The 23,918-nt window shown below is 49.8% G+C and overlaps 1 protein-coding gene across 1 annotated transcript; it reads left to right on the forward strand.

Annotated features, from left to right (window-relative positions):
- Nucleotides 1-640: 640 nt before the first annotated feature.
- Nucleotides 641-23,654, forward strand: SLC9A6 (solute carrier family 9 member A6). Its single transcript, XM_053990224.1, has 16 exons — nucleotides 641-917; nucleotides 6,783-6,982; nucleotides 7,349-7,426; nucleotides 8,069-8,145; nucleotides 9,061-9,173; nucleotides 10,753-10,858; nucleotides 13,672-13,818; nucleotides 14,045-14,145; nucleotides 14,372-14,460; nucleotides 14,678-14,791; nucleotides 16,372-16,483; nucleotides 16,867-17,020; nucleotides 17,539-17,569; nucleotides 18,756-18,835; nucleotides 19,449-19,554; nucleotides 20,338-23,654. The coding sequence occupies exons 1-16, from the start codon at nucleotides 656-658 to the stop codon at nucleotides 20,611-20,613; spliced, it is 2,046 nt and encodes a 681-aa protein (XP_053846199.1). The 5' UTR covers nucleotides 641-655; the 3' UTR covers nucleotides 20,614-23,654.
- Nucleotides 23,655-23,918: the final 264 nt, after the last annotated feature.

The following is a 23,918-nucleotide window of genomic DNA, read 5'->3' on the forward strand; positions in this document are numbered from 1 at the left end:
AATTGTTTGAGGACGTTTCCTACAAGTCACCTTTAAGTTGATCACTGGCATTTATTGCAGCCCTTGACCCACCGGCTCCACGCATCCTCCCTCTATTTCTTGGTAAAAAAAGGTGGGAAGTTTACCCTGATCCCACTTCGGGGCTGACGGCGGCTCTTGGCACCGAACACATGCCTTGGCACGGTGTAAAGGCACGACCAGGATCCTCCTGGACCTCGTCTCCCCATGAGCCGGGGGATGTCCAGGACACCCCTCCAGAGCACCCTGCGCACAAACAACACCCGCTGCTGTGCGTGGCCGCGCTAAACCACCCCGCACCACGTCTGTCTGGGCATTTCTCTTTCCTCCTGCAAACCCCTTTGAACTCGGATCGCCTCCTCCGTCCCTCGCATCCCGTTCCCAAGGACTCCTCCCAGGTTTCGTGGAGGCTCCCCCGGCACCCCTTTCCCTCCCAAACCCCGCCTTACGAGCTTCCCCAGCGCCGCCCGTCCCCTTGCCCCGCTCCCCGCGGCCCCTCTCCCGCTCCGTCGCTGCCGGCCCGTCCCCGCTCGCTGCCGGCCCGTCCCTATCCGGGCTCCCGGCGCTGTTCCCGCCCCCGGCGCCTGCGCCCAGAGCCGCTTCCTGGTGTCGGCGGGGCCGGGCCGGTGCCGGGGCGATGGCGGGGCCGGGGCCGGTGCTGGCGGCGGCCGCGGGGCTGTGGGCGCGGGGCGCGGCGGGCGCCGAGGCGGCGGCGGCGCGTCCCGGGGCGCTGGAGGAGGAGATCGTGTCCGAGAAGGCGGCGGAGGAGAGTCACCGTCAGGACAGCGCCAACCTGCTCGTTTTCATCCTGCTGCTCACCCTCACCATCCTCACCATCTGGCTCTTCAAGCACCGCCGCGCTCGCTTCCTCCACGAGACCGGGCTGGCCATGATCTACGGTGAGCGGTGCCTGCCCCACGCGTGCATCCCGCGCCGCCCTTCCCTGCGGGACCCGTGCGGGAGCTGCCCCGAGCACCGCGAGCCCCATCCCGGCCGGTCCCGGCTCTGCGCAGGGCTGGCTGCGGGGCTGGGTGCTTGCCCAGGGCACACGAGTGGGGACCAGCAGCGCATCGTTCGCCCGGTCAGTGCCCGGTGGCCCCTGGCCGAGGGCTTGTTCGGTGGGCGAAGGGCTGCGGGGCTGCGGCGGGACACGACACATCCTCTCGTGGGTGCTGTGTCACAGCCCCGTCCTGCTGTGCTGAGCCTTATCTGGGTGTTGCTGGAGAGAGGGTTGGTTGTTTTCCAAACCGTAGATATGGAGAGCTCTCGAAGGCAGAGTTACTCCCAAATCTCTGGCAGTGAGGAACTGGTTGGGTTTTTCCAGACGACCTCACAGGGTGAAGCTGGCAGGGTCATGGGCTATCAGGTCACCAAGCACTGGCAGGTCCCACTTCCCTGCTCCAGGGTTGAGAGTGGGGACTTGGGGCGGCACAGAGCAGTTGTTGCACTGCTCAGGAGCATCCCGGGTTGGATGGGGCTCTGAGCAGCCTGGTCTAGTGGAAGGTGTCCCTGCCCGTGGCAGGGGAGTTGGAGCTGGGTGATCATCAAGGTCCCCTTCTGATCCAAACCATTCAGTGATTCTGTGATCCCACATGCTGGGGCCAGAGGCTGTGTTTCCAAGATGTGTTTAAAGCATCCAGATTTCCAGAAGCTGCCCAAGAAGAGTGGAGAGGCCATTTAGGGGATTCTCCCAAGCTTTGCCACACTCAGGGGCCTGCAGAGCCAGCAGCCTTCGATCCTGCTGCCTGGGGACCTGTGTGCACAAGCCACTACCTTTTCCTCCCACTGTGACAGGAGCTCTTGGAGAGGAGCCCCTTGTGTATTGCCACAGGAAGTGAAGCAAGGCTGGGGGTCAGTGCAGTGGGGCTGTGGACATTTGGGTTTTAATGGTGGCCTGTGATTTACTGAGGTGACAGGGCCTCGTGAGGTGGCCTGAACCCCAGGGTATGACGGGGCCATGTATGGCTCTCCTGGGGTTATCTGGCATGACTTTTGAGTTCAGCCAAAGTAGGACTGGGAGGTGTGCTGGGGAATGATTAACGTGGCCGTGGATCTGTATCTAGGGATGATTTGTTGAATTTAGGACTGAGAAGGCATCTCCTGCAGCGTGCTGTAGTTAGTGTGTGTCCTCTGTGTGGCCCTTGCTGGCTGGGGGTGATGTGTGACCACACAGTCAGAATCTCCCACCCAGCAGAAAGCTTTGATCTGAAGGCTGTGACTTGACCTGTTTGGGCCACTGGCTTTTGTGATCCCAAGTTTCAGTTAATTGGAGGTGTCCTTCCAAATGAAGGGGTGGAGGCACTTGTGTCAGCGCACAGGCATGAAATTCTGCTCTGCTTTTTCAGGGGCACAAAATACTGCTCTGCATTTTCGCATTCCATCCAGCCACCGCTCAGGGGGGTTCAGATGTTTCTGGCCTCCTGCCCAGGGTGGGGATGGTTACCTCCTGGGACAGGAGCTCTGCTGTGGGAGGACATGCTTCCAGCATGGAAGGTCTTCCCTCTCCTGCTGCCCCAGACGTGCAACTTCCTATTCCTTTCATGCTCTCACACCTTGTTCTTCTTCTCCTGGACATTTCTTCCTCTTGATTGTCCTCTCTCCCTGACGTACCTGAGTGCTCACTTTATTCTCAGAGCACAGCCTGGGTTGTTTCAGTCTCCTGCTGATCCATAAAATGCACCTTTTCTGTCTGTTCCTCTGCAGACTGTGCTTAGGGAATTGTTGGTGAAATCAGTAATGTCACCTGTCTGATCATGCAGAAAATCCCAAGTTTTCCTCAGTGTCAAGGCTTTTGGCATTTGCTTCTCAGGTAGTGGCAGGTGCCATAGGAAAAGAGATGTGTAATCCCAAGGAATGGTGAGATGCCTTTACTGTGACAACTTTAAATCTGCAGGGAAGAGAGGAGGTATCCCTGTCCCTGGCTCCCTGCGATGCTTTTAGCCCCAAGGAAGTTCACTGAAAATGTGGAAGGGGCTGCAAAACAGACCCTGAAATCTGAACTAGAGAAACAACTTGCAAAAGCTTGTCTTTTTCTGTTCATAAAAACCCAACAACAACTAAGTCAAAACTTTCGCATATATCTTTTTTGGCAAAACACATCAGTTTCTTTCTTGTCTTTGTTTTTACTGGAAGTTATAAGCTCTTGCTCCAGGTGGATTTCTGTCGTGCACATCACACTGTCAGCTCAGAGCTGATGTTCAAGAGCTGGACGGCGGCTGGAGTAATTTCAGTGATAGACAATAGGTGCTTAGTAGCCTGTAAGCTTCATTTCAGTGTTTAAAATGAGGTTCCCACATCTGAGGTGCTCAGCATTTAGGATGATTAATTGAACAATTTTGTTTCAGTTCTTCTCAGAGTCTGATGGTGGATGTGCAGGAGCTTCTCTAGAAGTTTAGTTTCCTTGTACTTGTTCCCACTTGACCTGTGTATTGTGTGTGTGTCTAAACTGCTTGTTGTCAGGATGTCTTCAGTTGTTGCATTTTTCTTTCCTTTTGGTGTCCAGATTAATGCTCGCCTGGGGATCCTGTCTGCTTCCATTGTTGTTAAGTGCTGGGTTTGGTAATATATTAGTCTTCATTTAAAACATTACCTCGGAAATGTTCAACAGCACCTTAAAAAAAAAAAAAAAGCCCATGGGCTTTTGTTCTTTTTAATGAAGTCAGGAGAAATGGCAATGAAAATAATCTCTTGCACTTTGCATAAAAGAACTCAATTAATTTGCCGGCTTTGCCTTCAGCTTCTCAGCTCCTTGCAGCTTTCAGCTGGCAGCTTCCTCAGTGCTGGGTTCCCTCTGCTCAGCTCCGCTCCCTCCCAGGACTCTGTTTTGTAAAACTTCTGGCAGCAAAAGCATGTCGATACTGGCTCACAGGTTGCTGCTGGGGCAGCCCTGTGAGTGCCAGGAGAGTCTGAACCATTTCCTAAGAGCCTGTTGGAACCAGGAGCACCTGCAGGGTCCCCTGGGCTTGGTCCAGGTAGCCTGAGCTCAGGACTGGGTTGGTGCCTGGAAAACCACGTCAGGTTTGTCCCACGTGCCTCCCATGAGCATCGTTGGATAGGGAGGGTTGATCAGACCCACCATGGGGCAGGAGGGGCTGCTGTGGGGCCATTTAATGTTGGTGGAATAGTTGGTGTCCAGCAGAGCAGCAGGATGCTTTCCCTGCAGGTAACTCTGGCAGTGTCTCTGTGTCAGGGCTGCTGCAGGGTCACACTCAGTGCCCAGGAGCAATTTCTGCATTTGTGTATTTGCACGTGGGTGTCTTTGCCCACCTGGCAGCCTCCCAGGCAGCCTATTACTGAGCAAGACAAAAAGTATGATTTGGGGGCTCCCAAAGAGGGGTCTTTGGCAGATGTTGTAGGTTTATCTGTCCCTTTTCCCTTACCCCATTCCTGGCCAGAGTGGGAATTTGGCCCTGTCTGGAGCTTGGCTGGCACACGGGGCCAGGAACAGCTGCCTGGATAAGGAGGTGGCAGAGGAGTAGGGGTGCTATCAGATGTAGCACTGCTTTGGGACAGGGATTAAGGGTGGAGAGGTGATCCTGCCTCAGGATCCCTTCTGAATTCACAGCAGTGACTCCTTCTGTCTGTCCCTCCTTCCTCCTGTGGGGTCTCATCTCACAGTGCTTAGCCTGGGTGTTAAAGGGGTTGCTGGGTGGGTTTCCTTCCATCTGAGCAAGGGCAGGCAGCTGCTGGCTTCTGATTCCTGCATGAACCCCTGAAATAATTTTTTTTTTTTTTTTAAGAAGAAGCTTTTTAACAGTCACCCCAGGTAGTTCTTGAGGGCTGCAAAGCATGGTATACCTTAATAGCCATAAGCAGATGTAAATAACCCTTTGAAACTCTTTTTGTCCCAGTGAAGGGTTTTGGTTGTTCCTTTGGTACCTGTAGGATTGTCATCTTCTGGGTGAAAGGAAAATGGGGAGTTTTGTCCCACTGCTGTGATGCCTTGCAGCCACTGCCACATGCTCCTGTAAATACCTGTTGTAGCATCATGATGTGCTTGACATACTTGCTTTCATTCTGTACTTTTATTTCTGGAGCACTGGAAGATCACAGGAGCAGAGGCTGGCAGAAAAGTAAACTAAAGAATTACTTGCAGTGTCCCCTGTAAGTGATGGTGGTGTAAAAGCAGCCCCCAGCTGCTCTGCACAGTGTGATGTGCCCTGAACTCTCCTTGCTGGAGCTGGTGGTGCCTGGCTGTGCCCCGAGGGAGCTGTTCTGTGACTCTTGGGGTGATTCAGTGCAGGATAAAGCCCAGAGTGGTGAGCAGCTGGTTGATGCTGCATGGCTTAAAAACATCTGTAGCCTTTTAGCTCACCTGTGCTGCAAAGTGCTGTATTAGACCAGGGTTTTGGGTCTGTCCAGTCCCTGAGCTGGGCTGTTCTAGGTCAGCAGTGGTGACTTTGTGTGCAGCCACCTCCTCTGCCTGTGCTTGTGGCCTGGGTGTGTGCTCTGGTGGCACGCCCTTGAGACAGGAGATGGGGGCTTTTCTTTTTGCCATCAAGAAAAATGGCAAATCTTGTCCTGGAAAAACTGTGGCCAAGGGAGGAGAAGTCAAAAAGTGGGTGGATGATCAGGAGCTGGCTGCAGGAGATGCTGAACAAGCTGTGGCCCCACAGTGTCCTGCCCAGGCTCTGCTCTGAGAGGTGGTGGCACGGGAAGAGTTGGGTGTTCCCATCCGTCGGGGTTGTGCCCTGCCTGTAGGAAAGCACAGAGCAAGGCTTTAATTAAGGCAGCAGTCAGGAGCAGGAGTGTCCTGGGAGGCAAATGGAGAAGCCTTCAGAGCCTTGCGGTCTGTGTTTAGTTCCCACGTGTCTGAAAGCTTTTCATAAATGTGTGGTTCAGAAATGGGGTTAAGAACCAGAATTTCTGTGGCAGCTCGGGGCCGCCTTAATCAAGGAGTTTCCAAACCCTTTTGTGCTGAAGGCTACGTGGAAAGGTGTCTTGTGGGACACCCTCTTCCCCAGCCTGCAGATGTCAAAACATTCTGCCAGGAGAGCACTCAACAACTTGAATCTGGATTTGAGACTCAGACAACAAAAGAAAAATGCCTTATAAATTGCTGACTAGCAAATTAACTCCAAAATACCCCTACTTAGCAGCTGAGCTGGAGGCAGAGTTGCCTCACCGGGCTGCCCTGGGGCTGCTGCTTGTGGTGCAGAGCTGAGTTTAGCAGGGGCAAGGAGAAGACCTGGGTGGTCAGCCTGGACTGGGAAACAGTTTTATATGTTTATATGTTTATGTATTTCAAAATGTGGTTTTATAAAAACAGGGAAGACTGGGAGGAGGCTGTATGGTGCTGCAGCACTTTAGGAAAGATGCTTGCCAGGCTCAGAGTGATCAGGGGGGTTGCTGGGTATCGTCTTTAATCCCTGCCAAAATGAAGAGTTTAATGTATCAATGTCAGGTTTCAAGGGGCACATTTTGGGCACGTGTGAGCAGCACCTGGCCCAGCAGTGCGAGCTGCTCACCTTAAAAAACCCAGCGTGCCCTTGATGTTGGCTGCCCTGGAGTGAGGGTCTGACTGATTGCTGGGTGGTTCAGATCCTTCAGGACTTGTCCATGGCTATGTTAGAAACTCCCCATGAGCACGGAGCATTCACCTGGCTCACGGCGACCAGGATGGTTCAATTCACACGGGCATTTACTGGCTTGTGGTTGTGCTCAGCAGCTGAGCAGGGGGTCAGGATCCTGGTGCTGCACCCATGCTCAGAGGGATCATTCTGGGTTTGCTGTGGTTTGTCTCACAGAGCTGTGTCCCTCCCCAGGTGTCCTGGTCGGCGTGGTCCTGCGCTACGGCATCCACGTCCCCAGCGATGTGAACAACGTCACCCTGAGCTGCCAGGTGCAGAGCAGCCCGGCCACGCTGCTGGTGAACGTCAGTGGCAAGTTCTATGAGTACACCCTGAAGGGGGAAATCAGTGCCCAGGAGCTCAACAACGTCCAGGATAACGAGATGCTGAGGAAGGTAAGGGAGGCAGTGGCTGGAGAGGTGAGCGGTGCTTCCCACGCCCTCCATGGGGACGGGTCCTGGATCTGCTAGGTTAAGTGTTTATATTTTGGTTTTTTAACTTGTGATTGTGATCAGCAGAAATTTATATGTTCAACACAATGTAATGAAACTCTAGTTTTAGCTCATCTTAATTTAAGGTGTTTAGACTCTGGGATTTGTCTCCAGAAGATCCCAGACACATCCTCAGCATTGACCCAACAGGATTCCCATGGTGGGGGTACAGGGCATCCTCCATATATTACTTTCTTACTTGTGTTTTGTCTTGCAAAATTTCAACAAATCATTTTACTGTTGGGTTTTTTTTCCTTTCTTTCTTAACAGGTGACTTTTGATCCTGAAGTATTCTTCAACATTTTGCTTCCCCCCATTATATTTTATGCAGGCTACAGCTTGAAAAGGGTACGTGCCTTTACAGTGCTGATGTTTTTAGTTCCTCTGCCTCCAGAGAATTTTTAATACTTGCAAGTGCTTTAATGCTTGCTCAGCAGGCCGAGGCTGCGGGGGTGGGATGGTTTTACCCAGCAAATGTGGGATTGTGGGAAGCAGAGCTGAGAGTGCCCCCGTCATTCTCGTCTGCCCCTCTGCCCCGGGAAGGGTCAGTGACTTCAGCTGTCTCCAGCAGGGCTTTTTGGGGTCAGCCAGGCCATTTCAGCCACCCCAGCTTTCCAGGCACATGGGAGTGTGGGAAGGTTTTAGAAAGCAGCAGCTCTCTGAAATGCTGACTTGGAAGGAGAGGAGAATGATGCAGTTTAGCTTGCGGGAGAAGGAAGGAGGAATGCTGCTGGGTTAGGAAATCAGTTCCCAGGACTTGGAATAGCACCTTATTAAACACCCAGGTGTGAGAACATGGTACATTCATGTTTATTAATGCTGCATGAACTCCTGGTCTGGCACTGGGCTGTGCTGAGCACCCTGTGCCTGTCCAGCTCATGGTGTGTGAGCTGGGTCCAAGTTGCTGTGGACACTGTGGGTGCCTGTGCAGGCTTGAAATAAATTGTTAGCAAAATATAATTCAGTTTTTGGTTTTTTTTCTCCTGCTAGAGGCACTTCTTCAGAAACTTGGGATCCATCCTGGCATATGCTTTCCTTGGCACTGCCATTTCCTGCCTGGTGATTGGGTGAGTAGATGGAGCTGGTCTGGTTCTTCCACAGGGATTTGAGCTGTGCTTGGGAGAAGTGTTCTAAGCCTGGAGCTGAAGCTCCTAATCCCAGCCCTGAAAGGTCACACAGGCTCTGCTACTGCTGCTCAGCAGCAGCAAATAATACTATTTACTGTGCAAACTTCTGCTGCATGGGCAGGGTGGTTGCTAATTGTGAAGTGCTCTCTCAGCATCTGAGCATCCCATGAGAATAGTTATTCATGGCAAGGAAAGTTTCACAGTTCAGAGAAAATTGTCTTGATAAATCAGCAACTTCAAATTATTGGAAGCATAAGCCCTCCTAAACTTGGGGCACAAGAGTAGAGGGCAGGATCATAAAGATGGGTGTCTAGTGAATACAGATGTGTTTCAAATTGTTTATCCCTCAGTGCAGAGGCTGCTGGATGGTTCCCACTCTGGATGGTAGCACACAGGCTGACACAGAGTGTTCTCCACTGGAGTCCAGTGGATTCAAGCCAACTCAGCATCTGCATTATCTGCTCCTCACTGAAAGTTTTGGGCAATTCAGAGTCAGTCCAAGGTGACTTCACTGGACTGTGTTAATGTGCAGCACTGCAAAGTGGTCTTGTGACCCCATAAGCCTGGCTGCTGCTTTTCTTTAGGCATGTTGTGCTCCTGGAGGAGTTCTGGTCCCACTTCCCTCCTGGCACCATGTTTGTGCTCCAGTTCAGGGGGTGCTTTGGTGTGTGTGGTCCAGCATTCACCTCCAAGATCATGGCCCTGGGGTTTCACCAGGCTCTGTGCATCCCATGCAGTTCTTTGGTGTTCTGGCATTTGGATAGCTTTAATCTGGTAAATGCAGGGAAACCAGGCCCATATGAATGCTGTTTTAATGCATTGCAGAGATGTGTAACTGCCTCTTCTGATCCCCAGCTCTGTGGTGTACGGCTGCGTGGCGCTGATGAAAGTCACTGGGCAGCTCGGGGGAGATTTCTACTTCACTGACTGCCTCCTGTTTGGGGCCATCGTGTCAGCCACTGACCCAGGTGTGTTACATGCTTTCCCTACCTTTTGGCCTGGTTTGAGTTGTGGGGCAGAGGGGAAGAAAGTCTGAAACTCCTGCGAGTTCCCTCCTTCTGAATTTTGGAGCTTAATTTATTTGTGACATTCTTAGAGGTCAGGTTTGTCTCTGTGCCTTTTAATTTTCTTTAGTTATGTGCAATACAGTTTCCAAACCTCTGCTTTCCTGAATCCTTGTTTGCAGTGAAGTCCTAGGCAACCTCTCTCTTGACTGTGCTGGGGTTTGGCATTGTCTCTCTGCCACCCTGTGCCAGCAGCTGTTGCAGAACAAGATGTGTAACGTGGGGAGGGTTCAGTTGATAATTTTAGTTAGTTTAGCTATTTTCTCCTGCTTCCAGTTTGGTTGGATTTTGACTGGGGCTAATCTAATTGAAATTAGACTAAGGAGACACCTTAATGAGCAGTACTGAGGAGTAGTGACACCTTGGTTTACTGATGCACTTTATAAATCAAAACTGTGAAAAACATGCCTTGTCCATGTTGTCCAACTGAAATTGGTTCATGATAGCTTGTATGTGGTAGCTGTTCACTTGCATGCTCTCATTTCATGTAAAAACACAGGGCCACAAAAAGGCCTCTGTTTGCTCCTGTGCTTTGCTGAGCAGGGCTGCAAATCCTCTAATGCTTAGAAATGCTGCAGATGAGCTGTCAGTGCCGTGTCCCTTCTTTGGGCTTGAAATAGGAACAACAAGATTTCACAGGTAGAAATGGAGAATTTCCCTGTGCATAAATGGGTTGAACCCCCCTCAGTGTGTCCTGAGTTCCTGTTCCTGTTTGAAAAGACTCACAGAAGTTGTTTGGAGCTGGCTCAGCCCTCAGCCTGAACGGTGCCCGATGCACCATGTGTTACATCTTGCTTGCTTTGGGTGTTGTGACGTCTCTGTGAGGCTGATATGCAAAACCTGCTGCTTTCCATTATCTTCATGGAGCTGCTGGATCACGGAAGAGCTTGAGGGAACTCTGATCTCTGCCATGTGGTCCTAAATCACAGAAACCCCCACGTGGGGTTTGAGCTGATACCTGGCTATTTCCAGTCAGATCTGAAATGTTGTGTGTCTGTGCTGGCACTTAGAATGTGTTGAATACAAGGATTTCTCTCAGAGTATCAGGAATGGCAAGAAAAAGCAGTCATCATCCTGGACAAGCCTGATCCTTCTGGCCTTCTGCAGGTGCAGGAAGGCTCTCCCTGATGTTCTGAGCTAACAGCATCCCTACAGCTGGGTGGCTCATGCCAGCCTGGTACTGTGGCCCAGCCCATGAGCTCAGACCCTGGGAAGCTCAGAGCAGAGTTTGTTTTTGTCTGCCTGCAAAAGATTCAATAGGCCAAGATGTGTTTTAGTAAAAGGAGGAGGGAAATGATGAATCAAATCCAAATCTGAAAGAGCAGAAGGAAGACTATCAAAGAGAGCACGGGGGGCCGCTGGCACCATCGCAGCAGTGGCACAGATGTGCAGGAAGGCCGATTTCTGAAAAGGACATTTAGTCTTTGATTACATCGAAATAACAGCACCTTTTTGAATGTCTCTTTATTTTTCTATTTGTCAGTGACTGTCCTTGCCATATTCCATGAACTCCAGGTCGATGTTGAGCTGTATGCCCTGCTCTTTGGCGAAAGCGTCCTCAATGATGCCGTTGCCATAGTGCTGTCTTCGTAAGTGTCTCCTGTTTTTATTTAGAATTGTTACGTGTGTTACATGTCAGGAGCTGGGGGGAGCCTCTCAGCCTTGCCCCTCTAAAATAGGAACATGGGTGTTTGCAAGAGCATCTTAAGCGTCCCAAAAAGCTGTAGTGACATTCTGATGCACGTCCTCATTGCTCACCACTGCTTGGGATTACGGATTGCCCTTAAAACTTCCCCCTGCATGATGGATGGTTTTGTTTTGTTTGTGTGGTCAGTTGACCCATCCACAGGGAAGTTTTTATATCCCTCTGAAAGAGGAAAAGCACCACGTCTCCTTTTCAGCTACAAGATCCCACTGCAACCCCTTGCTGATGGCTTTGCTCTTACCTGCATCGCTTCCCACCCACAAACCCCTCTTTTGTTTAGGTGGAAATAGCTGGTGAAGCAGCTGTTTGCTTTCTCTCCCCACTTTGAGGAGTTAATGTTCTTACAGGTGGAGTTAATGCCCTTGACTGAACACATGGGAAACTTGCTGCCTTTCTAAAGAATGTTTTATATTCTTTAATATTTTATGTCCTTTGCATGCAGGACATATTTTACCTGCGTTTTCACTGTGTTGTCATAATGGGAATTTGTTCAATAATATATAATACCTGCAATGGTGACAGCTTAACATATGGCTAAGGCTAATGGAGAAAATATTTCTAGAATACTTGTCACTCCAGCATGCTGGTTGTGTGGGTTTCACTGGAGGCAGCAAGTAACACACTGTGAGCTGTGTGTTGTATTTACTGAATTGAGTGTTTCTGTTGAGGTTTCTGGAACTCTTTGTATTGCTCACTCTGGCTTTTTTTGCTGGATGTGTCACTGCTGGTGCAAGAGGAAACGCTGCACAGCCAGATTGTGTTTCATGAGTGAGGAGGGGATGGGGTCTTCCAGCCTGTGCTGGCAGGTTCTGGGTGGGAGTGGGTGGATTCAGCTTCAGAGTAATGGAATTCGTGGTGGATCTCGGCACGTGTGGGTGACAGCACTGCCCACAGTGATTTGCCTCTTGCTCTGCTTCAGTGCCAGCTCTGGAGCTGTTGCTCTGATTTCCTGCTTTCCTCTCTCCACAAGCTGGGCTCAGGCCACCCCTTCCCCAAAACAGGATAATTTGCACCAAGGCAGCAGCTCCGAGTTCACTCAGCAGTTGTTTTATTTTGCCCCAGCACTGCGGGCAGGGGAGGATGTGGAGCTGGGCTCTTCAGGGGCTTTTGCCCAGTGTGGGTGCCCCAAGGCTCCTCTCCTGCCTGCTTTCAGCCCTGGGCAAATGTCTGTTCCGTGCTTAAGGAGCAGGATCTGTGCCTTTCTCTTCCTGTCTTGGCCTGGTGTGGCTTGGCAGCAGGAGCTTGTTGCAGGATGAAGAGGAATTGAACCCAGAACTGAAAGCTGGTGGGCAGTGAGGTGCCAGAGCTGCAGTTTGGGAGCAGAGGGGTAAATGCAGCTGCAGGATCCCAACCTGCTTCTTCCAAAGGGAGGATTTGCAGAGATTAAACACCACAGGAAGCCCCATGGGCAGCAAAAGGGGAAATAAAGGGCAGCTGGCAATAGTGTCTTATTGGCAAAGCAAAAAACAAAACCAGAAGGAGAACTGTAAGAGGTTAAAATGCAAAACCAACATTCAAAGAGTTGGTTATGGAGGGGAAGTGAAACCAGTCTGGATTAAAAAAAAAATGAAACTGGAAAACCCAGAATAAGAGTGTGTTAGTGAATGAGAAGTATAAGATGGAATTGATGAAAGGAATTAAAGCACGGAGAAATCTGCAGCTTGCAGTGTAAAAGGCAATGCAGAAAAATGAGCTGTATTAAAAGCAGGGAAGTTTAGCAAGGGAAATTACCTGTGTTGGAAAGGGGAGGTTTGTAATTTCTGTTGCAGAAAAATGTTGGTGTATAGTTAGGGGAGAAAGCTTCAAGATGTGTGTGCAAGGCAGTAAGTGTCTGTTCTCAGCAGTTTAAACACTAAATGTGTAAAGTTCACATCCAGGAGTTTTAACAGAGTGAGCCAAGGGATTGCTAACTAGGAAGTTAATGTTTCCAAGAAGTTTACATCAAGGAAAGTGATGTAAGGAGTTGATAAATGGGATTTAGGAGCTGGATAAGGGCCCCCCTGTATCTCAGCCTTTCCAGGTAGAACAATGACTAATGCAAGGCTCAGCTCATCAGGAGTTAGGAGGGAGCAGATTGATAGATGGAATCAGCACTGCAGACCTGTTTGCCATCTCACCACAAAGGTCTGTTGAGGTCTGGTGGATGCAGAGAATGGTATTGCTGCTGTGCATGGCACTGTCTGCCTTGGCTACCCTGTGGTATTGCACTTTGGAGCTCAGAGCAGTGCAGAGTAAATGTAGTGCATGTTAAATGTGGCAGAACGGGAGCAGTTACAGCTCTCCAGGGGATGTTCACATCAGCTGCCTCACTGGAGAAATGGAGGTTTCCTGCTTGAATGCTTTGTGGTCCCACAGCACCTGGCATTACAGGGAGCTGGTGCCAAAGTCCCCCAAATCCCACCATAAGTAGCACATGTCACACGAGGCACAGGCTTTGGTCCCCTGCTCTCTGGTGTCCAGGAGTAATTGCACATCCAGGCCCAGGGGGGTGGCTGATCCCAAACTCCCCAGGACAGCGAGGGTGTGCAGCCACTGCACGCTGTGATCCCAGGGGATTGCAGTGTGTTGTGTCTCTCTGGTTCCTCAGGCTCGGTGTTTGCAGCAGTTGTAACACTTTGCAAGGCTTGTGTAGCACTGTGAGGTGCCTCTCCCTCCAGACTAAGCAGTTTTGTTCTTGTGCTTTCCCTCCTCTTCCAGCTCAATAGTTGCGTATCAGCCAGCGGGTGACAACAGCCACACGTTTGATGTCACAGCGATGTTCAAGTCCATCGGGATCTTCCTGGGGATATTCAGTGGATCTTTTGCAATGGGAGCAGCTACTGGAGTTGTGACAGCTTTAATATCCTTCTCACTGTTTAGTTTTTTTTCCAAGTGTTTGCATAACAGCTTATTTATTTTTTGCTGCACTGCATTTCACCCAGATGTTTTATTTTTTTTCCCCTAAATGAATGAAGGGCAGTGCCATAGCCTTTTTAGGGGCAGACTGTGTAGCTGTGATACACAATTGGATTTGATATGCTGTTAGCCTGCAGTGTCTCTCCAAATTGTCCTTAACCATCTGCAACGTCACCAAGTTCACCAAACTTCGGGAGTTCCCCTTGCTGGAGACTGGCTTGTTCTTCTTGATGTCCTGGAGCACGTTCCTGCTGGCTGAAGCGTGTGGCTTTACAGGCAAGCTCCAGCACAACCCTGCCTCTGGCATGGAGATCTGCAGGGATGATGGGGCCACTGAGTTTTGCTTCTCTCAGGATCGACTGTAGCCAGGGCTCTCCCTCTGCTTGCAGAAGTTTAATGATTCTGGGTTCTGGGGTTACTGCATTAAGTTCCCTTCAGGCCTGGGGTGCAGCTCGGCTCTCTTTTCCTCACCAGGAGTCTAATGTGATGCTCTGCTCCCCAGGTGTGGTGGCTGTGCTCTTCTGTGGGATCACACAGGCCCATTATACCTATAACAACTTATCTACAGAGTCCCAACACAGAACTAAGCAGGTGAGAACTCCTCAGACCCCTTCAACCTCTCTGAATTTCAAATTCAATTTTTTTCCCTTCCCTCTAGCCAGAATTAGGTGCATCTGTCTTCTTACAGCTGCATTTCACTAGGGTTGCTTCTGCAGAAGTATTTATTGCATGACAGATGGGCTAACATGCTTTTCTTGTTAAATCTATATTATATCTAACTCACTTTTAATTTGTTTTTCTCTTTCAGTTGTTTGAGCTTCTGAATTTCTTGGCAGAAAACTTCATCTTCTCCTACATGGGACTTGCACTGTTCACCTTCCAGAACCATGTCTTCAACCCTACCTTTGTGGTGGGGGCCTTCGTATCCTTTGGAGCCCAATTTATAAGACAGAAAGAAAGGGAGAGGTGCCTCATTCCCAATTTGTGTTTTTCAGTCAAATGAGTGGGCTTGTTCTTTTTTCAGTCAGTCTAGCTTTATTTTTAAAAGGGGATTTCTGCCATGTAGTGGTGCCTTTGCTGGTTATTTTAAGAAGACAGAGATTATTTTTCCAGCTTTTCTGTTGGTTTTTTTTTTCCCCTGTGTTCTCTCCTCTTGTGGGCATCTGAATCAGCTGCTGCAGGGACTCATCATTCAGTGTGACCGTGATGCCAATGCCAGGCTTTGTCATGTGGCACCAGGAGGGGCTTTGCAAAGGGGGGCTGCCTGGTTTAGCCATTTATTTCCTCTTTTCTCTGCTAGTGCACTTGGTTTATGCCCTGAAAAAAAAGCCTTTTTTTGGTCAAACAGCACAGTTATAGCTACAGTAGATGCCTCTGAATGATGTCATGAGAAAGGATTTCCTGTTCTGCAGGCTGATGCTAATGGGAACGAGGGCCCTGGTATGTCTCAGAAAAACAAGAATTTTGAAGGAATTTTTTTCACATCTCAGGGAAGCCAGTTCAATGTGCAGAATTATTTTCACCCTTTGTCAGCACTGATGCAAGTTTATACTGGTAAACAAAACATTTTTGTCATTGCTGGTCCATGGTTTTGCAGCAGCCTCAGCTGAATTTCCCTGATCAGCTTTTATGGGGTTGCGTGGGGCAGAAGGGATGGAGAGCAGAGAAATGCTATTTGGGCTGTTATATTGAAATTTTGTGCAGTTCCTCTTCAGTGGGAACTGGCTAACTCACTGATGAAATAGCTCATTCATGAGAGAGATCATGAAATACGTCTCTTATGCAAATTGTGATGTTCAGGAAAGAACATAAAAGCTAGAAGCATTTTCCATATTATTCAAGGCTCTGCTGAATAGTGGCTCCAAGATTATTCTTTCCATCTGGGTGCTGGTATTAAAAGATACAGCTTCAAAGATAAAAAGCAATATGAAGGGGCTGGTGATTCTTGTATCTCGCAGGCTATGAAAACAGAAAGAGTATTAGTTTTTTTTTTTTTTTTCCTTCTCAACTGCTGCTGCTTTCATTTTGCTGAATAATCTTTGGGAATGAGACTTGGCTTAAAGCTTCAAACCCAGCTGTGTAGTGTGGCATGCTGGGGAATGTCAGAGAGGTTGTCATAGCTGTGATAACTTGAGCTTCACAGAAGACAAATAATTCTTGGGGTGCAAAATGGACCTAGCAGCAGAGAGCGTACTGTGGGAAATGGTGGTTTTCCTCTCCTCTCACTTGTCTAACATGTCCTTTCATCATTACCTGTGTTTATTTGTGCTTGTCTCTGTGTGATATTCCTGAATTGCAGTGTGTGCTGTGTTTCAGCGAGGCAGTAGCCTGCTCTTCCCACAGTGCTGGAGCACTCAGGGCTGGATTATTTTCTTTGCAGCCAGAGCACCGGCGTTTCTGCAGCTCCCAGTTTCCTTTGGGCAGTAGAAACTGGCTCTGTGTGCAGGTGGGATGTGATGGGAGACACAGGAAGAGCAATTTCCTTAACACGTGCAAATACAGCTTGCCATCTTCCTAGGGAGAGCTGCCAATATTTACCCATTGTCATTTTTACTGAATTTGGGGAGAAGAAATAAGATTGGAACGAATTTGCAGCACATGATGATGTTTGCTGGTAGGTGCTGCATCCTTCCTCTGACCATGTGGCCCATTGGCACTTCCTTGCCTCTGAGAACCTGGAAATATTCCTTATTCAGCTCTAAATCTCTTATGGGCAATGTCTGGAGGGGAGGCTGGGCAGGAAGGGACTCAGTGGTTTGAGATGTAGGAATGAGCTCCTCCTGTCCTGCTTCAAGTACGTGGCATGGGGCAGGAGGAGGGTTTGCCTTTCTGGGCTCAGAAAGAGGAGTGACAAAACCATCACTGTTCTCCCCTGGGGGTGGATGGATGTCCCAGCAGAGGGGCAGCAGGATGTAAACCCCAGGTGGGGAGCTGGCCATGGGGGGAGACGGCCTGTGCCGGGGGCTGACGCCGCTGCTGCGCTCTCCCTTCCCGCAGGGCTGCGCGGAGCCATGGCCTTCGCGCTGGCCATCCGGGACACGGCCACCTACGCGCGGCAGATGATGTTCAGCACCACCCTGCTCATCGTCTTCTTCACCGTGTGGGTGTTCGGCGGGGGCACCACGGCCATGCTCTCCTGCCTCAACATCCGGTCAGTGCGGGGCTCCCCTGGCTCAGCCCGGCCTCCCCCGCGGCCTGCTCCCAGCTCAGGCTGCTCGGCCTTCTGAGAGCAGGGCCAGACCCCCGGCATTGTCCTTCCCCCCGTGCCAGCCCTGGCACAGTGTGTGACACTGCTTGTCCTCAGTGTGTGACACTGACACTGCTTGTCCTCGGTGTGTGACACTGCTTGTCCTTGGTGTGTGACACTGACACTGCTTGTCCTCGGTGTGTGACACTGACACTGCTTGTCCTTGGTGTGTGACACTGCTTGTCCTTGGTGTGTGACACTGCTTGTCCTCAGTGTGTGACACTGACACTGCTTGTCCTCGGTGTGTGACACTGACACTGCTTGTTCTCGGTGTGTGACACTGCTTGTCCTCGGTGTGTGACACTGCTTGTCCTTGGTGTGTGACACTGACACTGCTTGTCCTCAATGTGTGACACTGCTTGTTCTCGGTGTGTGACACTGCTTGTTCTCAGTGTGTGACACTGCTCGTTCTCTCCTCGCAGGGTCGGCGTGGACGCGGATCAGGAGAACGTGGTGAGTGTGCTCTGCTGGGGAACCTGCACTGCACCCTCAGGGCAGGGCTTGGTCACATCCTGACCCTGTGAATGCCTGTCTGTGCTCTGCTTCCTTCCAGCTGCTGGAGGTTTTAGTTCCCCCTGTGAAAGAGTTTGCAGTCAGTGGGAGTCACAGCTTTTCTGTGCTCTCTGTTTTTCACGAGCCTTGTTTTGACTCAGCTGGAAAGAAGGGCACAGAAGCAATGCTGGACTGTTTAGTCAGTTCACGTTGCTACTGCAATAGATTCAGTCTCTCCCTAGCTGGGTTTGAAATAAATCCCAAAGTGAGCATGACATGGAGGCTCTGCCTCATCCCAGTGTCCAGGGCAGTACAGAAACACTATTTACTGACTCATTTTATGTAGCATCTGCCCCACTTTTACCCTCAGCCCCTGCTTACCCCTTTTCCTGTGGATAGTTATGTGGCAGCCCCGGAACCACTGACCACACTGAGATCAATGCTGGAGCTCCACAGCCCTGGGAATTTTCCTGCCTGGTATTTCCAACTGTCTCATTCACGTGTCTGCAGCCTGGTCGTGCTGTGGCTGTGGCTCTCCTTGGTTTCAGTGTGGATTCTGTACCTTGGAGGTTCCTTTTATTCAGAGCCATTTATTGGGCTGTTCACCTGCTGGAGAGAAAGCATCAAATGTGACAGGCAGCCCAGGGCCATAAATCTGTAAGCCAGATTTCTATGAAATATGTAATTGTAGTTCATAGTCCCCTCCAAACAGTTTTATATTTTTTTCTCTGACTAAAAGGAAGCCTGGAGTTCCCATAACACACAGTTATTTGCATGCAGCAGTGTCAGGCGAGATCTGATGGAGGTTGGATCTGTCAGTCACTATTAAATGTGATGTCTGGGTGCAGCTGCTGGCTCTGAGGCACTTGAAGCCTTGGGGCCAGACACTGGAAGGCTCTAGCAGCAAAATGGTCACTCTGTGCTTTGATACCACCTCCCTGAGGCAGATGAATGCTGCTAAATGCAGCCTGTTGTGGTGTGAACGTCCTTACACACACAGCCAAAGGCTTCTTCTGAAGAGGCAGTGGGAAAGTCTGTGTCTCTTTGTGTCCCCTGGGGATAATCCAGTGTCCCATGGGGTCTCCTGGCCCTGATCCAGCTCGTGGCATGTTGTCCTGCCCCTCTTTACTGTTTTGCTCTCCCACAGGGTGTCCCAGAGAGCGAGAGGAGGAGCACGAAGGCTGAAAGCGCTTGGCTTTTCCGCATGTGGTACAACTTCGACCACAAGTATCCTTGGGCAGCAGTGGGTGTGTGCTAAGTCAGACCCCACTGCCAGACACCTCTCACTGGGACCAGGAGTTCCTCCCTGCTTAGCAGAGGAGCCAGCATTTGCTTTCCCGTGACATTGCTGTGTTTTGGTTTGCACCTACTCATGTCTGTGGCTGCAAGAAATGACAGTTTCCACCCTCTGTCAGTGAGAGTGCAGCAGCAGTTCTGTTCAAAGCTGGCCTCTCCAAGATTGGCATCCTGGGGGTCCTTAATCCCAGGGGCAGGTGGGCAGGAAGGGATGGGGGTTTTCTTACTTGCAGTCCCTCTTGGTAGATCTGTGCCTCTCGTCCCTTCCAGATGCTGTGCTGTGAATTAGTGGAGGAGTGATGTGAGGCTGAGGGGCACAGGGTGGTGGGACAAGCACTGCTGCTGGGCATCTTACCAGGACTGTGTCCTGCTACGTTTGGTTGCGTTCTTGTTGCACACCATTACAACTTCTGTGCTGCCACACATTTGTGTTCCTTTTCTTTCTGTGATTTCCTCGCAATGCTGAGTCCTTCAATGCTGCCCTCCCAGCCCTTGACTCACCGACTCTGCCCCGTTCCTCTTTTATCCTTAACCCTCTCCGTAGCTATCTAAAGCCTCTCCTGACACACAGTGGTCCCCCTCTGACCACCACACTCCCAGGGTGCTGTGGGCCTGTTGCCCGGTGCCTGACGAGCCCTCAGGCGTACGAGGTGAGTCCTTTGGTGTCCTTTCTGTCACAGTGTTGTGGGTTTGATGTGTTTTTATGTTTCTCTTTTGGATGCTGCTCTGCAGCGTCATGGTGGGAGCATGAGGGAAATCAGGTATTGGGGCTGATGGATGAGCTAATTCCCATGAGCATTTTGCTTTTCCAGCCTGCTGTTAGGTCATGAAGGGGTTTGTGGTGTGTTCATGGTGGTTCCTCAGTGACTGGCTCAATGAAGTTGTCACAGCTGTCCTTCCCCAGGCCCAGCTGGGAGGATACACAGTTCCCTATCCCCTGCTTGCTTCCAGCCTTACAGCTGAGCCATTCCTGCAGCCCTTTCAGCTGCATCACTCACAACCACAAAGGTAGCCAGTATTGCTGTGCCCAGGGGCCCCTTGCAGTGGCAGCTGTCCATGCCAGAAATGGTTTTGTCCTGTCTGCACAGTATCAGCATCCTGACAAACCAGAAATGGCTGTGATGGATCAGCAGTGCAATTCCTGTGCTCATGAGTATGGCTAAAGCCACTCAGTGCTGCGTTCCCCATGTACCTGGCTATGGCACCAGAAAGAAGAGAGCTGGGAGAACCCTTTTAGGCAGTCTGCAGAGAAATCCTGCGTGCTGTGAGTCGCCTGGGCTCTGAGATGTGTGTGTGCCACCTCTGGTTCTGGTCACGGTGCAGGAGGGCCTGTGACTCGGTGCCTGTGTCTCTGCTCAGTCACCATCACCATGCGATGGTAAACGGCCGATCTGGAAGAGTTGAACAGCGCTTCCCTCCTGTTTGTTCCCCAGAATCAAGAGCAGCTGAAGGACGATGACTCCGACCTCATTCTCAACGACGGGGACATCAGCCTGACGTACGGGGACTCCACGGTGAACACCGACTCGGTGGCGTCCAGCGGCGCGTCGCGGCGCTTCGTGGGGAACAGCTCGGAGGACGCCCTGGACCGGGAGCTGGCTTTTGGGGACCATGAACTCGTGATCCGGGGAACGCGCCTGGTCCTGCCCATGGACGATTCGGAGCCCCCGTCAAACGTCCTGGATAGCGCGAGGCACGGTCCAGCATAAGGTTGCTCGGTTTAATTGACAGTAATATTTGCATATATGATCAAGAAGTATGTACTACCTAAAGTCTAATGCATGTCTCAAAATGTCTAAGCTGTATAAATATTATTTATATGGTGTCAAAAGAATATAAATATTCTCTGCCAAGCACTTGTAAAGAACAAGCTGCAAATTTAAGTTAAAAAATGTGTTGACTGCACTATGTAGGGTGGAACTGTTTTAGCATCAGAGTCTTTTGCACACAGTGAGCTTCGTTAATGTGTGATTTGATGAAGGGTTTAGTTCCCAGCGGGTGAGTAAAGGAGCTGTGACTCCCTGTTCATCCTTTGAACCTGGGAGAGGAGGGTAGGGAGTTGCTGGTGAGCAGTAGAAATTGCTTTCTAGTCTGATGAGAATTGTTGAGTTTCTTTTGGTCTCTGATCTTTGGATAGTCACGTTTGAAATATCAGCAAAAAATCTGCTCACAGACCCTCTCACCAGGCAGTGGATGGTGATAAACTTGTTTCACTGTGGGAACCTGGAGACTTTCTGCTTTTTAGTGACCCTCTGCCCAAGCCCTGCTTTAGTGGGCTCATGGCAGACCCCGGCCAAAGCCGACAGCAAGGGCTGCGGGTGTCCGGCTGCTCGGATGGGAGCAGGAGAGAGGGATGGTTGGTGTCTGTAGTTGTGTTCAGGAGAAGGAGGCGATCCCACAGAAACTACACCAGGCGTGCACAGATTTTAGGTCTGAGTCCATCTTTCAGCTGTGGCTCAAGCAGCTTTCTAGAACCAGCCATCAAATCCTCTTTTGGCAACTAAATTTCATGTTTGGGAAGCGGCCGTGTCTTTGCGCGGGCGAATCCCTGTCCTGCGGTCACAGATGTAGCCAAGGTGTGCAGAGCTGCTGCAGCTGCACGTGGGGCTGTGGAGCCCAGACAACCTCAAACTCGAGCTTTAAGGCTGCAGATCCACACGGTACCTCCGGAGCTCTCCAGGGGCATCCAGCTGGTACTGAAGGGGAGCCGTCCGTCCGTCCGTCCGTCCTCCCGCAGAGTCAGAAACCATTGCACTTTGTTTGGTAACTCCTTAGCATGCTGTGTGTCTGCAGTCCCCACCCGACCTTTCTTGTGTCTCTTATCATTTAATGAGAAATGTTTGTGAGTTGATTTTTGGTTTTAATTTACGTTTTTATTTTTCAAGGAAGAGCACAGAACAATTTGCGATTTCACACTAGTGTTAAAGGATTTATTCTGTAGTTATGGGAATGGCTAAAGGTGCAGTGAAACTGCTAACCCTGACATCTTTTTTTATCCTGGAAAGGGGGAAAAATGGAAATTTACTGTATGTAATTTTATTGTCTATTTTATCTACAGTTTTTCTATACAAACCTTTCAGGGTTACTGGTGCACTACAGGCCCATTCTGGAGTTAACCCTCTCCAGAGGGCTTAAACAGAGGTATTTAAAATGAAAATACATGAAAGAGAGCCAGGTGAGTCTGAGCACTCACAGCTCCCATTAATTGTCTTTGGAACAAACTTTGCATGTCTCAGGATCTGACCCTGAGCCCTCAGAGCAGTGTCCCCACAGCTGTTTTCTCCAGCACCACCTGAGAGCTGGAGGAGACAGAAAATCCTGAAGTATCATATGTATAGTTGAGAAAATAAATCTACACGGTTTGTTTGTTCTTTTTTTTCATTTTCTCAGGTCTAAGTAACATTGCCTTAAATTTATGGATGTGAAATGATAATTATTTTGGCAGTTTATCCCCAAGAAAATGCTTTCTTTTTCCTTCTGAACAAAATGTGTGTTGCCATAGGACTTCCCTAGAAGGGAGGTAATGCTCTGTTTATATTTGGATATATTTGGGGCATCTTCCTTGCACCTGTAAATGGCATCCCGCTGTTAACAAAGCTGTTGGATTAGCACTGGCCTTTGTTTCCTACTATGCAGGAATTCCATAAAGTGAGTGTGCATTTTATATGATGTCTGTAAGTTAACTTCATGTGTTTAAAAAAACAAAAAAAGGAGAAAAAAAAAAAAGTAGGAACCTGTTGATTTTAGGTTTACTGCATCACTTCTACATCCTGTTTTTTGTTCGTTCTGCCTTTTTGAAGAGGTATGATAAATAACTACCTCTTGTTTTTTCCTGTATAGCCTGACTATGAATTCAGTTTACAGAGTTGGTGCAGCTGGAGGTGCAGGACAGTTCTGCTGCCCCAGGGCTCCCTCCCAGGCATTCCCAGCTGAGGTGCAAATTTGCTGTGAGGTGGCCACAAGCTGGTGTTTTCTCATGGCTGTGGTAGCATTCCTCTCTTCCTCTGGCCCTTTGACTTCAGTAATTTATCCACTCACCAGACACATTACCCATAAGCCTCAGCTTTTGACACCAATAACAGTTCAGTTACGTGAAATGAAAAAAAGTTAACCGATGATGATTTTATGGGTTACATTATGATCCATATATAATATAACCAGGACTGTTCTGAATAGCCATAGTTGATGAAAGAATTTAAGCTTAAATTAATGAGTGATTTCATAAATGAATAGGATTCATCCTCCACTGATTATTTTCTGTGCTAGGCTGCAGCAGAGCACACAGGAATGCCTGGTGTGCAGAGGCAGAGCCCTGATGCTTTGTGCTGCAGATGGAGCTAAGGGTGCCTTGGAAAATCAGGGCCTGAGACCTTTGCCAAATAGATAAGACAGCCATGAGGAGGCACTTTACAGCCCCCACGAAGATTTAGAGAAGGTGCCCTTCTTCTGTAAATTGAATTTCCATGGTTTTTGCACATGAAAAAGCATTGTAGGTAAAGTTATGATTTGTACTGGTACTGTCCATTTGTGTGGTAGTGGCATTAACCCCGTAGCTATGGTGTTTGTGCAGCTGATCTGTGATAGCTGATGATCACTATTGGACCTTCTGTTTACACTGACTAAATCCTTTACTGTTGCGTTGTACTGTGAAAGAAGGATTATGGGCCTATAAAAGATGATTTTTTTTTTTTTTTGGAATTGTGTGTACCGTTTCATTAATTCACACGGAAATAAATCTGTAGCAAAGTGACGACGTGCCACTTGACCTTCTGAGAGCAGTTTGTTCATGCCTTTGGCAGCAGCCACGGATGCTGGACCCCGAGGACTGGGGGGCAGCTGGGCTGGGGTGCACACTCTGCCTTCAGCCCAGCTCCTGGGACACTCCCTCCTCGCAGGAGCAGTGCTGGGGAGCAGAGCCATGCTGGTTGCCAAAAGCTCCTCCAGGAGCAGCAAATCCTGCTGGGATAATGCTGCTCACTCCCAGCCCTGGGGCAGGGAATGGACCTGCACAGAG

The sequence above is a fragment of the Vidua macroura genome, chromosome 14, assembly GCF_024509145.1.
Source record: "Vidua macroura isolate BioBank_ID:100142 chromosome 14, ASM2450914v1, whole genome shotgun sequence".
Lineage (NCBI taxonomy): Eukaryota > Metazoa > Chordata > Aves > Passeriformes > Viduidae > Vidua > Vidua macroura.